This window comes from Pterocles gutturalis, unplaced genomic scaffold (assembly GCF_000699245.1).
Source record: "Pterocles gutturalis isolate BGI_N339 unplaced genomic scaffold, ASM69924v1 scaffold25451, whole genome shotgun sequence".
NCBI classification, from domain to species: domain Eukaryota; kingdom Metazoa; phylum Chordata; class Aves; order Pterocliformes; family Pteroclidae; genus Pterocles; species Pterocles gutturalis.
The window spans coordinates 31,744-51,125 of NW_010101180.1; the positions used below are offsets into that span (position 1 = coordinate 31,744).

The 19,382-nt window shown below is 37.7% G+C and overlaps 1 protein-coding gene across 1 annotated transcript in view; it reads right to left on the reverse strand.

The window, feature by feature from the left end:
* GART (phosphoribosylglycinamide formyltransferase, phosphoribosylglycinamide synthetase, phosphoribosylaminoimidazole synthetase) overlaps positions 1 to 19,382 on the reverse strand; it is a 31,877-nt gene that overhangs the window by 2,497 nt on the left and 9,998 nt on the right. Inside the window, exons 7-20 of the mRNA XM_010082607.1 lie at positions 18,691 to 18,816; positions 17,722 to 17,809; positions 17,213 to 17,298; positions 16,413 to 16,581; positions 15,584 to 15,815; positions 12,722 to 12,816; positions 11,459 to 11,568; positions 10,684 to 10,882; positions 7,203 to 7,451; positions 6,698 to 6,850; positions 5,329 to 5,532; positions 4,860 to 4,991; positions 4,102 to 4,232; positions 2,406 to 2,547 (exon numbers count right to left, since the gene is read on the reverse strand). Of these exons, the coding sequence (XP_010080909.1) occupies positions 2,406 to 2,547; positions 4,102 to 4,232; positions 4,860 to 4,991; positions 5,329 to 5,532; positions 6,698 to 6,850; positions 7,203 to 7,451; positions 10,684 to 10,882; positions 11,459 to 11,568; positions 12,722 to 12,816; positions 15,584 to 15,815; positions 16,413 to 16,581; positions 17,213 to 17,298; positions 17,722 to 17,809; positions 18,691 to 18,816 (2,116 nt within the window). The remainder of the gene's footprint in view (positions 1 to 2,405; positions 2,548 to 4,101; positions 4,233 to 4,859; positions 4,992 to 5,328; positions 5,533 to 6,697; positions 6,851 to 7,202; positions 7,452 to 10,683; positions 10,883 to 11,458; positions 11,569 to 12,721; positions 12,817 to 15,583; positions 15,816 to 16,412; positions 16,582 to 17,212; positions 17,299 to 17,721; positions 17,810 to 18,690; positions 18,817 to 19,382) is intronic.

The window sequence follows — 19,382 nt, forward strand, 5'->3', positions numbered from 1 at the left end:
AAAGAGTGGCTGCCCATGACCTCAGTGTCTCAATGCTACAGCAATACCGTGGTTAAACCATAAGAGAACCTTCTTTCATCTGTCAGACTTCCCCTGTCTGCTCCTAATGTGTCTGTGACAACTCTTCTTGCCCATTCGGGACCAGAGTGAAGTCAAAAGGTGCTTGAGAGCCCCAGATCTTCTCTTAGGTTCAGTACAAATCCTTACAGGATAAAAAAAAAAGTGGCCATTGATACTATTTATACCACAGTATGCTACGCCCACGCCATCTCTGCATGCCTCCTGTTTAGGAGGACCATATGTCGTCAGGATTCATTGAACAGCACCTAAATGCCAAGCAGTGAGACTGAGCTGCCATACGCTGGCAGAGGCAGCGGTGTACCGAAATAGAGGCTTATGATTTTGTAATGTGAAGTGAAGGCCATTTCTGGCAGCACAATATGAAACTTGCACTCTCTCTGCAATAACCCCTGCAGATATTGACCTGTGCAACTTGAAGAGGCAAATGTATCGACTGATTTTCAGCACTATCTCAAATGTGATTTGTATTTCAAAAATACCCCTTTTTAAGCATCAGCATCCCCCTGCCTGCTGCTTGAGCAAAAAAAGTATTGGGGACAGTGAGCTGTCAACATCACTCTGAACTTCTGAGTTTCCCCAGTTTCTCATTACAGCACTGTTAGAAACTGCTCTAAAGGAAAGTGGTTTCCTGTTTGCCTGGTTTTGTTTTATTTTGTTTTTTTAATCTGTCCTTTTTGTTAACGTTCAAAATTAACACATCAAGGCCAAGAAGCAAGAAAATTTCACCACTAACTTCACACTCTATGCTCTTCTGACTGCGAGAGAAGGAAAAAGTAACAGCTTTTAAGAGAGCAGCAACAAGAATTGATTACTCCTGGATAATTTAGGGTAGTCAGTGCCTAGGCATAGCTGGGTCAGAGTTTTACAGCAGGCTCCTTTTAGCTGGCACAGATCCCTGAGCTGAACGAAATGTGGGAGCTCACATCGAAGACCTAACTGAAGGATGCTCTTGGTCAGAGCTCAGGTAGGTATCTTTTCAAGCTCAATTCAGTGCTGGACATTTGAAAAACAAGTTAACCATCCTGTACTGAAGAAAGTATTTTCTTCTGCTCTCAGGCCAGTCATACGGGTAACGCAAATCCTGTACTGTGGAGGGGGATCATTAGCCCTGGAAGTGCTCTGTCCCTAAATCAGAGGGAACTAAACTCATCCTTTATTTGCCCAAGATTTCTGCATTAGAGAAAGTTCTTTTCCATGCTCTACACAGATACTCTACTCAAAACACATCTCTTGTTGTGAGGGATTCCTCTCTCCTACTTGCAGCTGCCTACAGCACAGACATTTGTCTTCTGGACTCTATAATGAATGGAGAGAAACAAAAACAATTCCTCTGACTTACTTTAGCTGACAGCTTTGGCATAAAATGAATTGCCTCCTAGGAATGCCTGTTTTGCTCCACTGATTTTAAAGAGAGGTTTGAAAAGTACTTCAGGTGTAAAAGGTCGGTGTCATAGGCACACCCAGGGTAACACAAAAGTCACCATGTAAACAATAAAGGCCACCTGGCGAGCTGCAATGTATAGGCTGACTAGGCTGTAACTGGCATGAGCAAGAACTAGTTTAAGTGACTGTGACTGAACCCAAAGCAGAGCAAACAGTGAGAAGAGCAGCTGCCTCTGTGTGATTCAGGACTTCCTAAAAGAAACAAGAGCTACCAAGAGGAATGTAACAACTAGGGGAGGGAGAGCAACCACTGAAGTAGGCAGAGGTGTTAGCAGCCTGCAACAAAGACCTGGAAAAATTGTAAAAAATGACCAGAATGGAGACACTGTGAACACTTGGGACAAACAAGAACTGAATCTGCCTATGAAGCATGCCGCCATCAGATTCAGACGGCTCCTGGGATGTCTGACAAGCAGACTGGCAAAGTCTTGTTAACAGGAACCACGTAGTGCCTGCTGCCCAGTTTTGTATGCAGCCAAAGCAGCTCATCTGTTAGGGGAAGGAATTCTCAGTGGCTGGGTGCTCACCTTTCCCCAGCCAACACCTACTGCTTAGTCAACAACTTGCCCTGCACTTCATGTTTGCAGAGTTCTAAAGTCTTCACAGCCTTATTCTAAACTATTTTCTAGTAAATCAAAGACTACAAGATCTGCATTTGCCCTTGGCTTCCTTAATCCTCTGTGGTAATGATAAAGAGTAGGTGAAAAATACTGCCTTTCTCTTTCTCTTCTTTTTCCTTACAAGACAGGAGGAATCTCGTTTCCCACAAACCCAGAATTAATATGGTCCCTTTTCTATATTTTTCCCATTTCCTTTTTCCTGAGGATAAGCTATCAAATTACTTTTCTAAAAAAAAGCATACACTACTACACTGTGCTTACCTTCCCATTTTTTGACAAAAGGACCTGACAGTATTCGCATAAATCCAGCCAGACAGATCAGTTCAACTGAGAATTCTTCAAGAACTTTGTCAACTGCACTGTCAAATTCAGTGCGACTTTCATATAATTTATGGTCAATAACCTGTGATAACGCAAAACACAAAGAAACAGGGACATGGTGTTAGTTTAACCTAAAAGCCAAAAGAGCACAATGAAATGGTACCCTGGAGTAATAAACAAAAAAAACAAGTAAATCTCCATATGTGGCTTGAGTTGGGTGCACATCCACAGCAAGAAGAACCATTCATAAATGCATGTAGCTAATAGACAAACATGCAGTCTTTATTCCTATTTACACAGAGCAATCACTGGAATAAGCACGAGATTTGTTTTATTAGGCCCACAGCTGTAGGCCCATCATTTCAACACAATTTAACAACCTACAAATGTAAGTCATTAGGACAACCTGAAGTCTTACAGTGATTTCACCCAATTTAAGGTTTCTGATAGTTGTAAGCAGTTGAACCTTGCCAAAAATTATATCACAAAACCTTGAAAGAAAGGCTAACCACAAACTCATAAAACAGCCCCTATTGCATAAGGTCAATATTCTTAAGTTATTTATTTTCCATCCAGGATACATCTCCTAATTTAGGCAGGAAGAAGGCAGTGCTACATGACTTAAAACATCCACAGTCTTTTAAAGAAAGGTACGTGTTAATCCCTACCAGATTAACCACAGTAGTTTTGGAAGCCAGAACTGGTTAGCTGAAAAGGTGCAGAGGGCACTAGACACAGAGCCCAGCTCAGCACCTGGCTGAACTCTGCCAGGAACTGGTAAGTAATAACTGGCGGGGCATGTAGTTCTCAGTGCCTCTCGTTCGCCCCTCACTCTCCATCTTAACCACTGAGACCATCATGTCTCCCAGATTGTATTTTTTTCCTCATTTGTTCTTCCCCTGCATACCATGGACATATTCTACTTGTGATCTTTGTGTACTCCCAAATAAGGGACAGCAGGGCTAACAATCAGATCCTGTTACTCTTCAGGTTAATAACATTGCTTGCATTGGGCTCAAATCTTCCCTATGTCTATAGTTATCAGTGAAAAGTGTCTGTAAAATACTCTTAAGTCAGAACAGTAGCATCTGACATCTGTAATACAAATGACTGCACAAAGAGCAAAGCAATGCAGCACTGGATCCAGTGACACTAAGGGAAACACAGTTTGGTTTGAACGAATCCTGGTGAGCCTGAAGCAATGCCCAGGGAGTCAGTGGAAGTTACCACTGAGTTTGACCTCTCTATTTCATTCAGATGAACTACCCTGTCTGTTTAGCATGTAATTTTAACATTAAATTCAGATAAAATAGTTTGTTACTTTAGTGTAAATGCACTACAGCCAAATAAATGGCAAAGTTTAAACTGTAACTGTGGAAGTTTTGTGCTGGTTTAACACAATGACTGTTCCCAAAACCATCAGGATTGCTGGCAGCATCTCTGAGAGGGAGAAAAGGAAGTATTTTTCTTCCCATGTTTCTTCCCAAGGGCACGAGTTCATGACAGACCAAAAAAGAAAAGCTAAGGCTTCCTATCAAACCTGCTCTTACCCTAGTAAAACTCATTATCTTACAGTACCTCCCTGCTATAGTCAGAGCTAATGATGGCTCATTTAGAAAAGATGAGTGATACTTACCCTTGTAGGAATACCAGCTCTTTCAGCTTTCCTTAACCCCTCCACACCAGCTTTGTTAGAAACAACAAGAACTATTTGTGCAAAACTGGTGGGCTTCTTTGTGCTATTTATGAGGGCTTCCAGATTTGTGCCTATGAGTGAAAAAATAATTTATGAATATCAAGTTGTTCCTAGAGAATAAATATAGTTAACAGCTAGAAGAGGTTTTAAATAAGCAGCAATGTGGGTGAGACTCAATCTGAAAAACACTGACATTAACAATAAACCTTCTTTAATTGATCTTAGTGGGAACTGAATTAGACAGCTGGAGGCTACAGGGCTTTTACTAGCAATTACATTTGTAAACTGTAATTTACGGAATTGGAATGATGGTCTACTTCTTAGCAAGTAAGAATACTGGGAAAACCCTAGGAGTCCCTATATGGCAAGAAGAAATTCTGATCCATTTGTGAAATAATGCTGCTGTCCCTATAGTGCAACACAGTGGTTATTCAAACCTAGAGACAGGCAGAAATTTGTAGACAAAATGAGCACAGATGCAATTCATAGTCAGTTTGCAGCAGAGGTTAAAGATCATTCTGTTTGTGATTGAAATTAATCCAAGGGAAAATCTATTCTGCCTGTTACTGAAAGCCTGTTAGAAGCCTATTAGTGTCTGCATGGAGAACTGCATGGACTTCAAGAGATTTTTGAATTTGGGCTGAAGTTCCTTTTTCAATAGTCTGTTTTACACTGTAGTAAAGAATATAAACTCTCACCTGTTCCAGAGATAAGGACAGCAACCTTCACTTTGTTTGTCTGGATTTTGCCTTGGATATGGCTGTGCACAGACAGTGACCTATTTGCTTGCAAGGCTCGAAGCAGATTATGGACTTTAACACGGGCAGAGCCTGAACATGTATAAGAAAAAAAAACAAAACCAAAAACCAAAACCAGCAACACATAAATAAAAGAAGAAACAGAGAGGAGAAAAGTACACATGAAAAGAGATCAGTGGCACTGCTTTACTTCTCGTTATTTATTTTAAGATCTGGTGATATCTGACATTACTAAACACACCCTCTATGAACTAAGAGTGAAGTCATGAGGACTGCCATTTTAATAACCTGTGCAAAAAAAGCCACAGAGGTGTCAATTAAGAGATTTTCAGCTAACCTTCATGAAGACTTACCGGCTAAGGAATTTAGATCTGCATTTTTTTTAAAAGGAAAATAAAAATCTAATAACCTTTTTGTAGGGAGACAACTTTCCCAATCAGCCAGGCTGCCTCATGTCTCTGTATGTCCTTGAGGACCTGCTGAGCCAGCTCCTTCTGCACAACCAAGACAGCACCGATCCCACAATTAAATGTCCGAGTCATTTCCTCCTCAGAGAGGTTCCCTTCTTTATGGAGCCAGCAAAAGATTTCAGGAATCTTCCAGGTAAGAGCATCTGAAGATTATTGAAATTACAAATGAGAGTGTAAATCACTATCAATGGACAAATACAAAAATTATTAGCGATTTAAGAAGCAAGATCTGGATGGAAAGCACAGCCAAAGTCCCACAGCAGCACTAGCTTGAATGCAAACAGCTTCCATCCACAGAAACAGGACGTTTTTTCCTTCCTTCCTTACTGAACAAGACTTGCGAGTAGAAAGAAAGAAGTGTCACTCTGGGAGGAAAATAATCATACTGCTCCACTTCAATCTGTTAATCTGTAATCTAAAACAGGCTCTGAGGCAGTCTTTGGAAAATCCTCTTCTTGAAGGTGACAATTCTGTTTCTAGATAAACTCTTGATAGTCTTAAACACTGTCACAAAAGTCTCACACTGCCCCCAGTTCCAACAAGGTAAGGATGATCTACAGCAGCACAAGAAATGCTTCTGGACAAGCCACTGTAAAGGAACTCCAAAGACAGTAAGTTTCCTTCTTGTCATGTTATCTTTAAAATGGTATTATCACCATTTATATATACTAGTGTCCACTGTGGACAAGTGGAAGAATGATTTACATGCAGTTCTGGAGTGCAAAACTCAATCTTAGGTCCCTTATTTTATTCTACAACTCAATGAACACTGCATAACCTATAGTAAGTCATTTACCTTTCCATACTACACTTTCTCCAATAAGTGAAATAATCTTTCTAGCATACCTGGTAAGATCGTGGTGAGGATTAATTAACGTATGTCAAATAGCATGAGATGTACTTGAGCTAGTGACCATATTTGAATGCTAATCGAAGGCTTCATGAGTATCATTTAATCAGCAATAATTTTGTAGGTTATTGCAAATGGTGACAGCTCACTTTGGATTTCCTTTAAAGTTGTTTTATTTTTGCAAGTATAGATAGAGTTTCCTAAACAATCTAATCCAAAATACCATCAGGGGAAGTTAATTCAATTGGTAGCAGTCTTAAGACTACACAGTGTTTTGACTGGCTCTGGTCCAGGCACCAGGAGAAATTCAGCATCAATGAAGAAAAAAGAAAACACTTCTAGACCCACAAGTCTAGCTCTCACAGCCCAAGTCAATTGACAGAGCCCCATGTACACAGGCTTCCACATCAAGCCATATCATCATGCAGATGTTTCCATAGCTTTTCTTTTTACCTTACCTAAAATGACACCAAAGGATTCTGGAAGAACTCTGGGAATGTTTTCCAGCAAACCCCCTCCAGTAATGTGGGCATAGGCTTTCACATGGCCCGAGTGAAGGACAGGCAACAGAGTCTTGCTGTAGATCTTAGTTGGGGTTAACAAGAGATCTCCTGTAGATGAAAGAGGATGAAAGGAGACGAGTTACAGCACAGAAAGAAATGTTAATAAATATAAAATTGAGGAAATATCAAAATATTAATTTGCTGGATACTAATAAGCATTGCACTACAGACAAAAAACACAGTGTTCTACCCTTTTTAGCATACAGTTAGTTATTTATCCTTCTCAATTTCTTTCCCGCATATGTGATTCACAGGAAAAAAGAAGGCAAGAACATGTTAAAGAATAGAATAATTATTTTAGTGCCTTAGAAAAGTTATAAAAGCAAAGGCACCAACAAAACAATTGCGTGACACTAGCCTGTTCAAATTATAATGAAAGAAACTGCATTATAAATGGTACCTAATGTCTGATCACCCGAGACGCCAACTGGAGAAGAGAAATCAAATGATGACTTTTCCACAATCTTCCTTACAAGGCTGTACCCATTGCTGTGAACCCCAGAAGAAGCTACTCCAATAACCACATCTCCATCAGCAATTCTCTCCAGCTGGGGCAGCATCTGCCCTCGCTCCACTGCACCCACAGCAAAGCCAGCCAGGTCGTACTCTCCAGGTGGATACATTCCTGGCATTTCAGCAGTTTCTCCTCCTGTGGGAACCAAAAAGAGGGAAAAGGTTGTTGGAAACCATTGGGACCAGCAGGCATGCAATTTTTCAAAGTTTTAAATTCATAAGGCATTAACAGAGGATGTTTTTTAATTAGCTAAACAAACATTAAAAAGAATTAAAACTACATGTTTGTCACAGGCTGTCTGATTGAAAAAGCAATAATAAATTTGTAAAGAAGATTTCCTCCCTCACTCTGACAACAAGTATCAAACTGCTGTGCATTCACATTTTAAAATCAAAGCATATATTTAGTGCTTCATATTTCCGAATTTCTGCCTGGTTTAATATTTTCCATGAAAAACCTAACAGATACAAGAGACACAACAAATTAATACAAGGACATCAAAGGAATGACATAGCTACTAGTCTCACTTGCCTTCATAAAGATTTTGTATATAGCGCTATCCTGCCTGCCACTCCTGCCCACAACCTGGCCATCATTATCACACCAACTCTGAACATCTAGGGAAGGTTTATAGGCTGTTTTGGGAGAGCACCTCTAAAAGAGGGCCTTTTCCTACGCTTCTGTGCAAATGAACTGTTGTCTAGGCTATCATCTATTATCCTGATTATTCGAATATCCTCTTGTTTTGTCCATAAAACCATGTTTTATCCGGCTGACCTCATTCAGAGCACAGTCTGAAAAGGCAATTTTCCCAGCTTGCACAGCAACGCACAGCACTGCTCAGGCAGCATCTCTCTCTATACATACCCTACCGGCTCCCTTACTGCCTGTCGGGTATAAGCTGATGGTCTTCACTGTTGAAGACCTGTGTTCTGCCTGTCACAGCTCATTCAGTGTAGAGAGGGGAACTCGCTGTGTTTGGTACATGAAATGAGCATTTACTGCTCGCTCCGAAGTTTTCCAAACAGACCTCTTCACACCATCCCCTCATACCGGGGAGAAACTCTCCCCAGCTATCCTCACAGCCATCTCATTATTCTCCTTCAAACCCATCCCACTGATCACGATGTCTACAAGAAAACAACTGGGCAATGACTAAGTTGCCATTATATTATGATCTCTGCCCAACGTGTTTTTCTTTTGCACTCATCAGGTTTCATTCAAAACAAATTTTTTTCTGTTTCCCAAAAATATCGCTTGAAGGGGCTCCAAATTTACCTAAGTGATGGTGGAAGCTGCTCTCGTGCTCAGTGCCTGACACTGCTCAATACTAGATTCTCTGAAGCTTTTCCAGGTTTCTACACTACATCGCTATAATAAACTTTAAAATAAAAATTAATTTGTTTAGATGCAATACTTTAAATGTGTATTTAGTAATGTTTGTGCAAAACCAAGCATGCAGATAAGCCCATCAGTACCTTGCTGTCAAGTGGTATGATGAGATTAAGGTGGTTGAGCTGAATATTCAGCTGTTGCAGAAATTCAAGGCAGCAATTTAGGAACATTCTTACAATGAGACTTTTATGAGGTGATGCTATACAAAGACAGATCTACATGCTGTGTGGCTGTGTGCATGCACAGGAAAAGGAATGGGTGAAGCTGGAGCCCAAACTGAAATTTCTTTTGATGATCCAGGCTACAGAAAAGCATTTCCTCCTTAGGTTCATCTCTGTCCCTTTCTTTTCCGAGAGTGACAGAAATTTGGGGATGAAATACTGGCTGTTTTATTTATAAGTTCAGACTTATTTTTATATTAGCACAAAAATGTATTTATGAACCATTTACAACTTTGACAAATTATTCTCTGGTAATTAATTTAAAACATCCAAAGCCCTTGGTAGTTTTAAAGTCTTCCAACTGGAAATAAAATCTTGAAATTTCAGTGAGTAATTTTGCAGCAAGGTTTCACATAACATTTACTTATGCTGAAGTATGAATGGTTTGATTATATTTGATAAACTGAGAGAACACCTTAAGACAAATATAAAGCTGACTCACACAAAAAAAAATAAACCAGAACATAAACAGCCTCTTGTTCAAAGCTTGTAAACTACCTTAAAATGACACACTCCCACTCAGAAAAGACTTTTGTTACCGACTCTCTTAAAGAATTGTAAAAAAGGAAAGAGCTACAGTACGACCAGTTATAAAGAGGTACCTAAAATAAAACACGTGAACTGTCATTTTTAGTCTCAAATTAAAGGTCTTTTTTGAAAAATCATTAGAATTCCCCATGTCTGTTTTTATAAAAAAAGGAAGGAAAAATAAAAACTATGTGAGAAAACTGAACTTTCTTGGTTTCATGGCTTTAAAATTTAACCCCGTGTTGTACTCCTTTTACAAACTAAAGACTTATACAAAAGAATGTATTTTTCACTGACCTAGAAATATTTTTACTGAGTTGAACAGCTTTAAAGCTGTATTTTTTAAGATTCAAGAAGTGAAATATTGTATCATTTTCATGGATAACGAGATTATTGTATACCAGAATATGTACATAATTTGTTAGTAAAATGTATTATGCACTTGTATTATAGGGCTGAAAAAGAAAATGTATAAATTTGAGTCTTAGCATCTTGGAACACGTGGGTCTTGGTGAAATAAATCTTCAGCAAGAATTCAACGATATATAGTTCTGCTATTAGTTTTGTACCTAACGAAACCTGGTTTCTTCTATGCTTCTGTCTTGTGATTAACTTCTGTGTCTTAAGTAGTGAGCTCCAGCTGAAGCTTTTGTAGCATTCATAAGGACATTCTCTGGCTTTCTAGTTTTATGAAGCTGTGGGAACACAATAGCTGTGAGATCTCTACCTTTCTTGTCAAATTTGGTTAAAATCAGCCAAGAGGTTCAAAGGATAATATGTACTCACACAGGGACCTGTGCATGCACAGTAACACATATAAATCTTATTTCTAGAGGAGAACTTCAGGATTTCCTTTAGGATAAAGGACAAAAATAAACAAACCTATCTGGCATGCTTTAAAATTTTCTTGAAAAATACAAATAATTAAAATACATGAATTGTTAGTATTCTAGGTAGACGTTATAGTCACAAAGTTAAATTAAAAGATATGAATGAGAAAATTTATATGCAACATCCTGAGCTAATGGCAACATTTGTAGAGTATAGTCTCCTTCCAGTGGGTAGAGATTATGTTCTCTTGAAAGCAAAGACATGTGACAATTTGTTGGTTTTTTTTCACTCCTCTAAGATCCTTCAACAGAATAGGAAAACAAACACATTAAAACCAATTGTAAAAGTATCACATAAGATTTTTCATATCCTTCAAAGAAGAGTGTTCATACCCAAAAGAGCACATCCTGCCTTTTTGCAAGCTTCAGCTATTCCTGCAATGACACCCTGAGCCACTTCAACGTCAAGTTTGCCACAGGCAAAATAGTCAAGGAAGAAGAGGGGCTCCGCTCCTTGAGCCAAGATGTCATTGACACACATGGCAACCAGGTCCTGACCTATGGTGTCATGTTTCTTACACACTTGTGCAATCTGCAAAACATAGTGACAGAACCCACTGGTTAACTTTGAGAAACTGAAACACAAGGGGAGGGTCTGCAATGGAAGGAGATTGACATTGTGCTGTTCCTCTAGATGCTTTTTGAGGACCAGCTTCGTTTATTACCATCTCTGTGAGCCTCTCCCAACATGTTATTTTAGGAATCGTTACTTTCTTAATTGGCTAGAACAACAGGCTCTTTACAAAAGGAGACTGAACTGGAAAAGGTTTCATTGCAGTTTGAGTAAACACAATAGCAACCGTATAATTAAATGCTTTTCTCCATGAGTAATCATTTTAAGGATGGAGATTCTACCGTAATGAAATGGAGTCCCTGATTATGTACTTAATATTAAAAATTAGCTATTTTAAGCATCATTTCAACTATGGCTATTTACATGCCAGAAGTTAAATGTATATTTAATTCTGATGTCTGAAGCAGTGCAATTTCATTTTCACTCCCTTTTTAGAAAGACAAATGGGTCTTTTTAAAAGACAACAGATATTTTATGTTAAAACATTTTCCCCTCTGTGCTATTTTCATTCCTTTACACAGATTTTCACATTACCTTGAGTTTTGTGCCAACACCATCAGTTCCAGATACCAAGATAGGATCTTTGTAACCAGCTGCTTTCAAATCAAAGAGGCCAGCAAATCCTCCAAGTTCTGCATTGCACCCTGCCAGCCAGAAAACAGCAGAAAATAGTAAATTTTTACTTTCATGGGCTTCTCCAGGATCTCCAACATAAATTCTCTCCAATGTTTGTCAACATGACTTTGCTTTGGCACCAGGAAACTTTCCTCTGACACTAAGAGCCTCTTCACAGAGGCATGGGAGTTCCTAATCTTACATTTGCTTTTCCTTTTTCTTCATTACTACCTAAGGCTAAAAATAAAAAACTTTGTGATCGAACATTCAGTAATTACTGTGACCGATATATTTCATCCTTTTTCCTGAAAAACAGAAAAGGAATTATAGTAACAGATTAAAGCCCACTGCTTCCTGGGAAAAGATGACAAATTTTCCGGCTGAGATTCCTTATCTCTTTGTTAATACGGCTACTTATAGTATATTAAGACTCTTTGTTCCTAAGACTGGTTATGATAGGTAAGTACAGTAACCTTAAAACTAAAGTTGGTTAAAACCTGAGTAATACAAATATGAGTAGGAAACACTACTAATGCTAAGAAATGAGTAGTCATACTAGTGTGTGTCTATCTATATTTTTCTCTCTGTGTATATCTGTTGTTATTTGAAGGTTCTCAGTTAATTTGAAGTAAAAGGGTTATTTCATAAATGACTGATGTTTTAAATCTATCAAAAAATTAGGACTTGCTAGAGCAAGTTGTGCCTGAGATCACAACAACAAAAAAAGGATTAATTGTTTCTGTTTTATCCAAGCAAAAGATGTGTCTTCCACATCTATCTGAAGGAATAGATAGTATCTCTGAGGAATTCTACTTCTTGTACACCTTTCTAAACATTTATCTACAAAAATTGTATAGTTAACTGTGCAAAAAATAATAATCCATATAATCAAAAATAGCACTAAATGGTAGGATTTTTGCTTGCATTTATCGTTTTAGAGTGCTGGACTGTATTCTCTAACATTTATGACATTCAGGAGAGTCATTTTGGGAAGAAAATCTGTAAATTTAAGGAAGTAAGTTTTGAAGAAATCACAGGCATCCACTTACTGCAGATATTTCTTGTGTAATCTAGAAACACACACAACACATAAATATGAGCTTTTGGATCAAGATCAAGATCAAACGATAAGCCTCATTGCCATGAACTGGCTGAAACAGCAATAGAAGGTACAAGTCTCACCTGACCTCGATGTGGCTGCAGCTAGGGGTTTAATTTTCTGAACCAAAGTATTCCCTGCTGCAATGTCTACACCACTGTTTTTGTAAGTCAGGCCTCTGAAAGAATGTTTAAAAAATTGTTAACAGCAATTGATTACTAAATGCACAAACATATTTAAAAATAATATTTACTTTTTACATTATTTCATCACTAAGGGGATTAACCATTCAGGATCCTATTCTGCTGTCAAGTACCACTATTCTCCTGTTTGTACAGTAACTTTGCTCATATAAAACAATTTGTAAGCATTGCAGTACTCATTTCAGGCAGGTACAATGGCTCAAAGGTAAATCTTTTTGCTGTTTGGAACCTGACCTCACACATATGCCTGAAGATAGGGAGTATTATACCAAAGAAAAAAAACTTCATGGATTTGCAGCACAGGGAGTCTGCCATAAGCAGTATTCAAATAGTTCCAGCTATCTTGAAGACAGAATCAGTATCATACACTACCCAGTCAAATACCAAGATAAAAACCAAGCAAACAAGCAAACCCCACAACAAGGTAAAACAGGTGGAATAATAGAGCTGATTTTGCAAGGTTTGAATCCTTGGTCCAGATACTGAAGTGTTGGTAGTATAGTTCCTATGTTCCAAACAAACCGTATACAAAAATGCACTGCTAAATCAGAACACCTCAGCACCAGGCAGGATCCAGCTCAAGTTAGCTTTTCAAAACAGAATTATCACATAAACCAATAGTCCTCTATGATACATAGGAAGTTTTACAACTGTAGCTTCAAGGTTGCCTCTCCTTATCATCTGGAATGACACCACCACAAAACCAGCCACAACTCTTTTCTACTTAAATGGATTTCTATTAATGTATATATTTTAAAGTATATTTTAAGAGACCTAAGTTCCTAGGGTCCATTTGAGGAATCTAGAAAGAAATTTCCATAAGTTCCAGGTGTTTTTTTTGTATACAGCCATACACAGAGAAAACACACTTAGTACAAACTGGTATATGGAACTTGTCTGTCCATACGACTGACTGGGGACATTATGTACCATCCCATATTTACAGAAGGACCTTTTCATTTTGGAGATAGTGAGTTTAATGACTTTTAATTACTAGTTGTACCAAATGTATCTCACTCCAGTTAAGCAATTGTTATTTCTACACTGTCAGTGGCATGAATCAGGCTACCTACGTGCAACCTATTTTAGGTTCATACCTATTTTAGCTCTTACTGATGCAATTCAGTATTAGTTTAAATCCTACAGGTGAAACATGGGACAAATACAACAAAACAGCTGGCCAAAGAGTGGTGCTACCAGGAAAATACAAAGGTATCTGCACTCACATTATATTACTGCTCAAAAATTTGCAAGAGGAAAATAACTATAAGAAGCAGCTGTTCATCGTGTGAATGAAACTCAAGGAAATATCAGCCTGCAATAACAAGAGACCAAAGGTAGGCCCCTTCAGTCTGAACATTATAAATATTCAACGTATTTTTCAATATTATTTTTCAAAGCATGGTATTTACTTTAATTCTTTAAATGAATATTTAATTCTTTAAATTTTCTTGAATATTTTTAATTAAATAAATATTCTGGATATTTTTTAGGAAGTGAAATGCTTGGGACTTAATCCTGCAAAGCTGCCAAGAGGAGGTGTGTCCCCAACTTTACAGAGCCAGCTGTCACCTTTCCTGAACTGTGTGCAACACAGAGTCTAAAGTAAAGCGTGCCTGACTGTCCGTTCTTCCAATTTTAGGACGTCTGAGCAAAAACTGGTGCAGACTCAAAGACAGTGAAACAAGCACTGACTGTACACCATTCCCAGGAGTCTCCTTCATAAGCTGGGGATCATCCCAGCCTACAGGCACTCCAGTCAAGAAAATTCCTGGCTATGGCCCATGAACTCAGTGCTTTAGAGAACTGCTCATTAAAGTAGCTTCTTCTCTTGCCTCACAATACAAAGAGCAATCACACATTTTCACACAAGCTTCTCACAGTACTTGAGAGAGAAAGAAGACTAAATATTAACACCCTTGTTCATTTAGTAAGTTTATGGATCATAATTTTACAATATACTAATCAGTACACACTGTCAGCAAAAATTGAACTGTTACTAATATGCTTCATAGACTACAAAATAACCTATTATCAAAAGTTATGTTTTGAGCTAATTGGACCACAGACAGGTAGATATGCTTCATATTAGGCAAAAATTAGTGTAAAAACCTGCAAGGAGCTCTCATTAACGCTAGAGAGCCAGTAGGACACACTGCTTTAAAAAAAAACCCACACCCATAAAATCTCAAGATTGTTAAACCAAATACTGTGAAAATAAAAGGAATAATAATAAAAAGGTAATAAATTGAACCCACATCGTTAGCTGGCTATTCCATTAAAATACATAACCCAACAAGGTGTTTCAAGATCATTTTAATGATTTCTAAAGACTCTAAAATGAACCAACAAAATAGCTCAAACTTTGTTCATACACACATTTCATTATATCAATATTAGACATATGGACAATACAATACTAGAGCAAAAGTTACAGTTTAAAGCCTAAGAACCAGAAGTTCACCTCCCCTACAACAGACATAACAGACAGCAACAGCACAAGTTATTCCTATATACTTGTCACTGTAACTCAGTCTTGGGCGAACAGGAATATGGATGACAGAGCCATCAAAAACCTGTTCTTTCCTTGTCTGGTCTTGCTTAGATTGCATACAAGGATGGTAGTTAAAACTTGTCTAGAGTTATACATAATATCAATATCAGTTTATTAATGTAAACTAGTGATGTCTTTAAGTCCCTTCTACACCAGTTATTTCCATTTCAAGTATTTCAAGTATCTACCTGGATTGTCTCAGGAAAGCTATAGCCCGATAACCAATGTCCTTTCTATAAATGGCACCCTTGAAGTGTATGGCTGCTACTCCCTTGTTGGCTTCTTGCAGTGCTGTTATTAGGTCCTCTTTAATAGCAGTTACTGTAAGGACTCTTCCTCCACTAGTCACCACTTTGCCATCCTTCAGGGCTGTGCCTGCATGGAACACCTCCAATCCTAGTTGCTTAGCCTTCGAAAGTCCTGTGATTGTTATTTAAGAAAATAAATGCAGAAAAATCAATTCATTACAACATTCTCTATTGCACTACAAATGAATAGATATTCAGCACATATTGACTGTGTCTAGAAACCACAATTGAATTCAGTGTGATCATGCTGGGAAACAGGAATAAATTTGTAAAAACTACATTTTGAGGAGAGACAAGTCTGCTGCTTGTATGCTCAGAGATACAGAAAGAGGTATTTAGCTGAAACATCTGCATACAACATTTAATTCCAGCCGGATTTTATACTTCACTGACATAGAGGCCACAAAACATATCAGCATCAACATGACGTAAGAATCAGCCATCAGCCCAGAACTACTTTACTGTAACACATATTAAAGAAATGCTACAGAACTTAACCAGCTGGTGCAGACAGCTGAAAATGCGATGGGTGCATTACCAATAAACTTTGATGTGTGAAAATTCAGTCATCTCTTTCAGACCCATAACCACAAGATCTAAAGTTCCTATGAATCTGAGGTACACTGATTTACCTTCATCTGCCAAAAGAGAGAATGGAGAGAGGGCAGGAGAGGAATCAGACTTCTGTAGTTCCTCCTGCTATATTTACCTGTTATTTCCAAACCCTTGGGATATGTTCCTGGATACCCTTCGCTAGCCATGACCACTGTCACAGTTGCACTGTCTTCAAACCAAACTGGCATGGAACTAGACAACTTTTTACTGATAACCGCTAGCATAACTTCATACAAATCACTTTTCAACAGTGGAAGAATCACCTACAAAATACAGATTAGCAAATTAAAGAAAACAATGTATATATATTGTTACATTTTCATCACTGAACTCTAAAAAATACTAATGCAACTGTAAAAATAACAGTAAATAAGTATGTTCATATACTGTATTTTCACACATATATACATACCATGCATAGTCTATGTACCTTTAAAAATACTCTTCCTTGAAGATCATTTATATGGGTAAAAGAACTGCTATATATGGAGGGGAAAAGTTAGAGGCCAAAGAACCCTCTTTGTTCTGAAGAAAAGAAATGAAGGGTTTTGTTCCACTTTACCAACAGGGAGTGGGGAAAAGAAGTGTTTGCTTCTTTAATAAAAAAAAAAAACCAACCCCATTCCAGAAAAGATAAGAAGCTGCTGAGTTTCACTCAAGATTACCCTTGTAAAGCTTCACTCAAGCTTACCCTTGTATTTGAGTATAACCTGCTGAAATCTTCTCTGGAATGGAACAATTTTTTATCAGACCTTCTGTCTTGAATAAACAAACCCAAGATTTTAAATCTCAGTGCAACTAGCTAATTATTCATCGGAAAGTTAGTTAAGAATAATGGTAGATGGTAACAGACTTTTCTCCTCCCACAATGCATCTACCTACAAAATAACTCACCTGACATTCTGGGTCACCAAATCTGCAGTTAAACTCGAGAACTTTAGGTCCATCTCTGGTAAGCATTAATCCGGCATAAAGCACACCTACAATAACAAATTATATAAAAAGCTACCTAAGACACTGCATAGGTCATATGTTTTGAATCTATTTATAACAGTGTTAAAAAGAATGCTACCTGTGCTCATTTAAAGGTAGGATGTTAACACTTGAGAAATGTTAAAAATACATCAGGCAAGAATAGTTGTGGTTACAATTTTGCAGCTTATTTTCAAATGTTTTCCTTTCTGTTCTTCCTTACTTGATGATTATCCACCATTCATGAAAGAATATCCATTGATTTCAATGGACTCTAAATGAAGCCATTGATACTAAACTCAGTTTCCAAATAAATCAAAGTTATCTTCCTTAACTCACAGTGTGAGTTAGGCCTATAAAGGGGACAAAGTAAAAAAAAAGAAAAAGAGTCTTCCTCCTTATGATTAAAAAATCCAAACCTTTATACATACCAAAATAGGGGACACCTTCTTTTCTCATGCCATCAACAGTTTTCTGAAGAATAGTATCTCTTATTTTCTGCAGTAAATCTTTAGAAACCTAACAAAACAGGATTAGAAAACAGTGTTTCTAAAAAGAGAGTGCATGATTTTTCCTACTGTGATGGCTAGCGTTTTTAAGAGGCAGAACACTTGGACAGTCTCTTGCTCACCCCAACATGTTTCATACAATAGAAAGCCAATATTTTTTTCTCTCTCCTCACACACCATATCACAGCATTACAACAACCCATTTCATTTCTTCAGATACTGTTCCATGCCTAGATCTACATGTGCAAGCAATCTCACTGGCTTCACTGGAACAAACCATTTGCACAGACATACTGGAATTTAGATAAGGCCTCCCAAAGACAAATCACAGTTGCAAAATACAGCGATCGATGACCAAATTATATTCAATAAACAAAATTAATAGCTTTCTAGAGGAGCAAACCCCATTTTTTTAAATAAAAAAAGAAAAAAACACTAGCCCTCACACAGGTGAAGAGAAAGCAAAGTCCTTTTGCAAACAGAAGTTCCTTGCCAAACAGAAACCAAACTACCTTAAGCCACAGCAAAAATTTGCCATTAGCTTAGTTCGGCACAAGATAAAAATGTGGTTTTAAGCTGTTGGTTCTAATCACCAGTATTTCGTAACACATAAAAAACCAAACCAAAATACAAGGTTGCAGAAATAACACCACTTCCACCTTTATAATTAAAAGTAATTAAGCAGAAATATCCTCCTCTTTAGAGAAACACATTTATTAAGTTTTGAATTTGACTTGACTGTGTCTATTTTAGGCAACTCTGTCCATCCACAAGAGACCACCCTCTTCACTCTCCTGTTCATTATGGTGGAACTATAAATTCACACATGCTTTCAATGCTAGAGCTGTAGTTTAGCTGTAGTGAAACATCTCCTTATGAATACATTTTTACCTGAGGTGCTGGGGAGTAAGCTCCCATTCCTCCAGTGTTAGGGCCTTCATCTCCGTCCATTAATCGCTTGTGGTCCTGGGCTGGAGGCATGGGAGCAATTGTGATGCCATCAGTGAAACATAAGCACTAGAAAACAAGAAGAATAATTAAAACTCAAGTCTGTGATTAAAATGAAACCACAAAAACTGCAAATATATGTTATTTTCAGTGTTGCAAATGGATATTCAAAAGTACAAATTCTGTCTCCCTGGTAAAACAAACTACAGTATCCTAAACACTTCCCTTTTTCCTCAGGAAGCAGTGCCTCATTTTATATGATCTTCCTACAGAAATTACCTTTAATATAGCATATTAAAAAATATAACATTAGTAGTTGTGCTAAAAAGTAATACTCAAAAGGTTAAAAAAAAAATTAAAACACTCCACCATGGAAGCTACTTCTTCCCTCCCCCTCCATTCCCCCTGGCCCGGAAGGAAGGCATTACATTCCTTTCAAGATTTCCTTTTCCTTGTTGATAAAACTATTTACTTTTGAATTAATTATAAATTATTTATATAGCAGATGGTTTTATCCTCAACATCTTCATAATAACAAGCCTGCTGGCATCTTCTGTAACTGGATTATGATGTTCACTGTCGGGACTACTGATAGCAGTACTCATAAAAACATTTTATAATTCTAATTAAAAAAC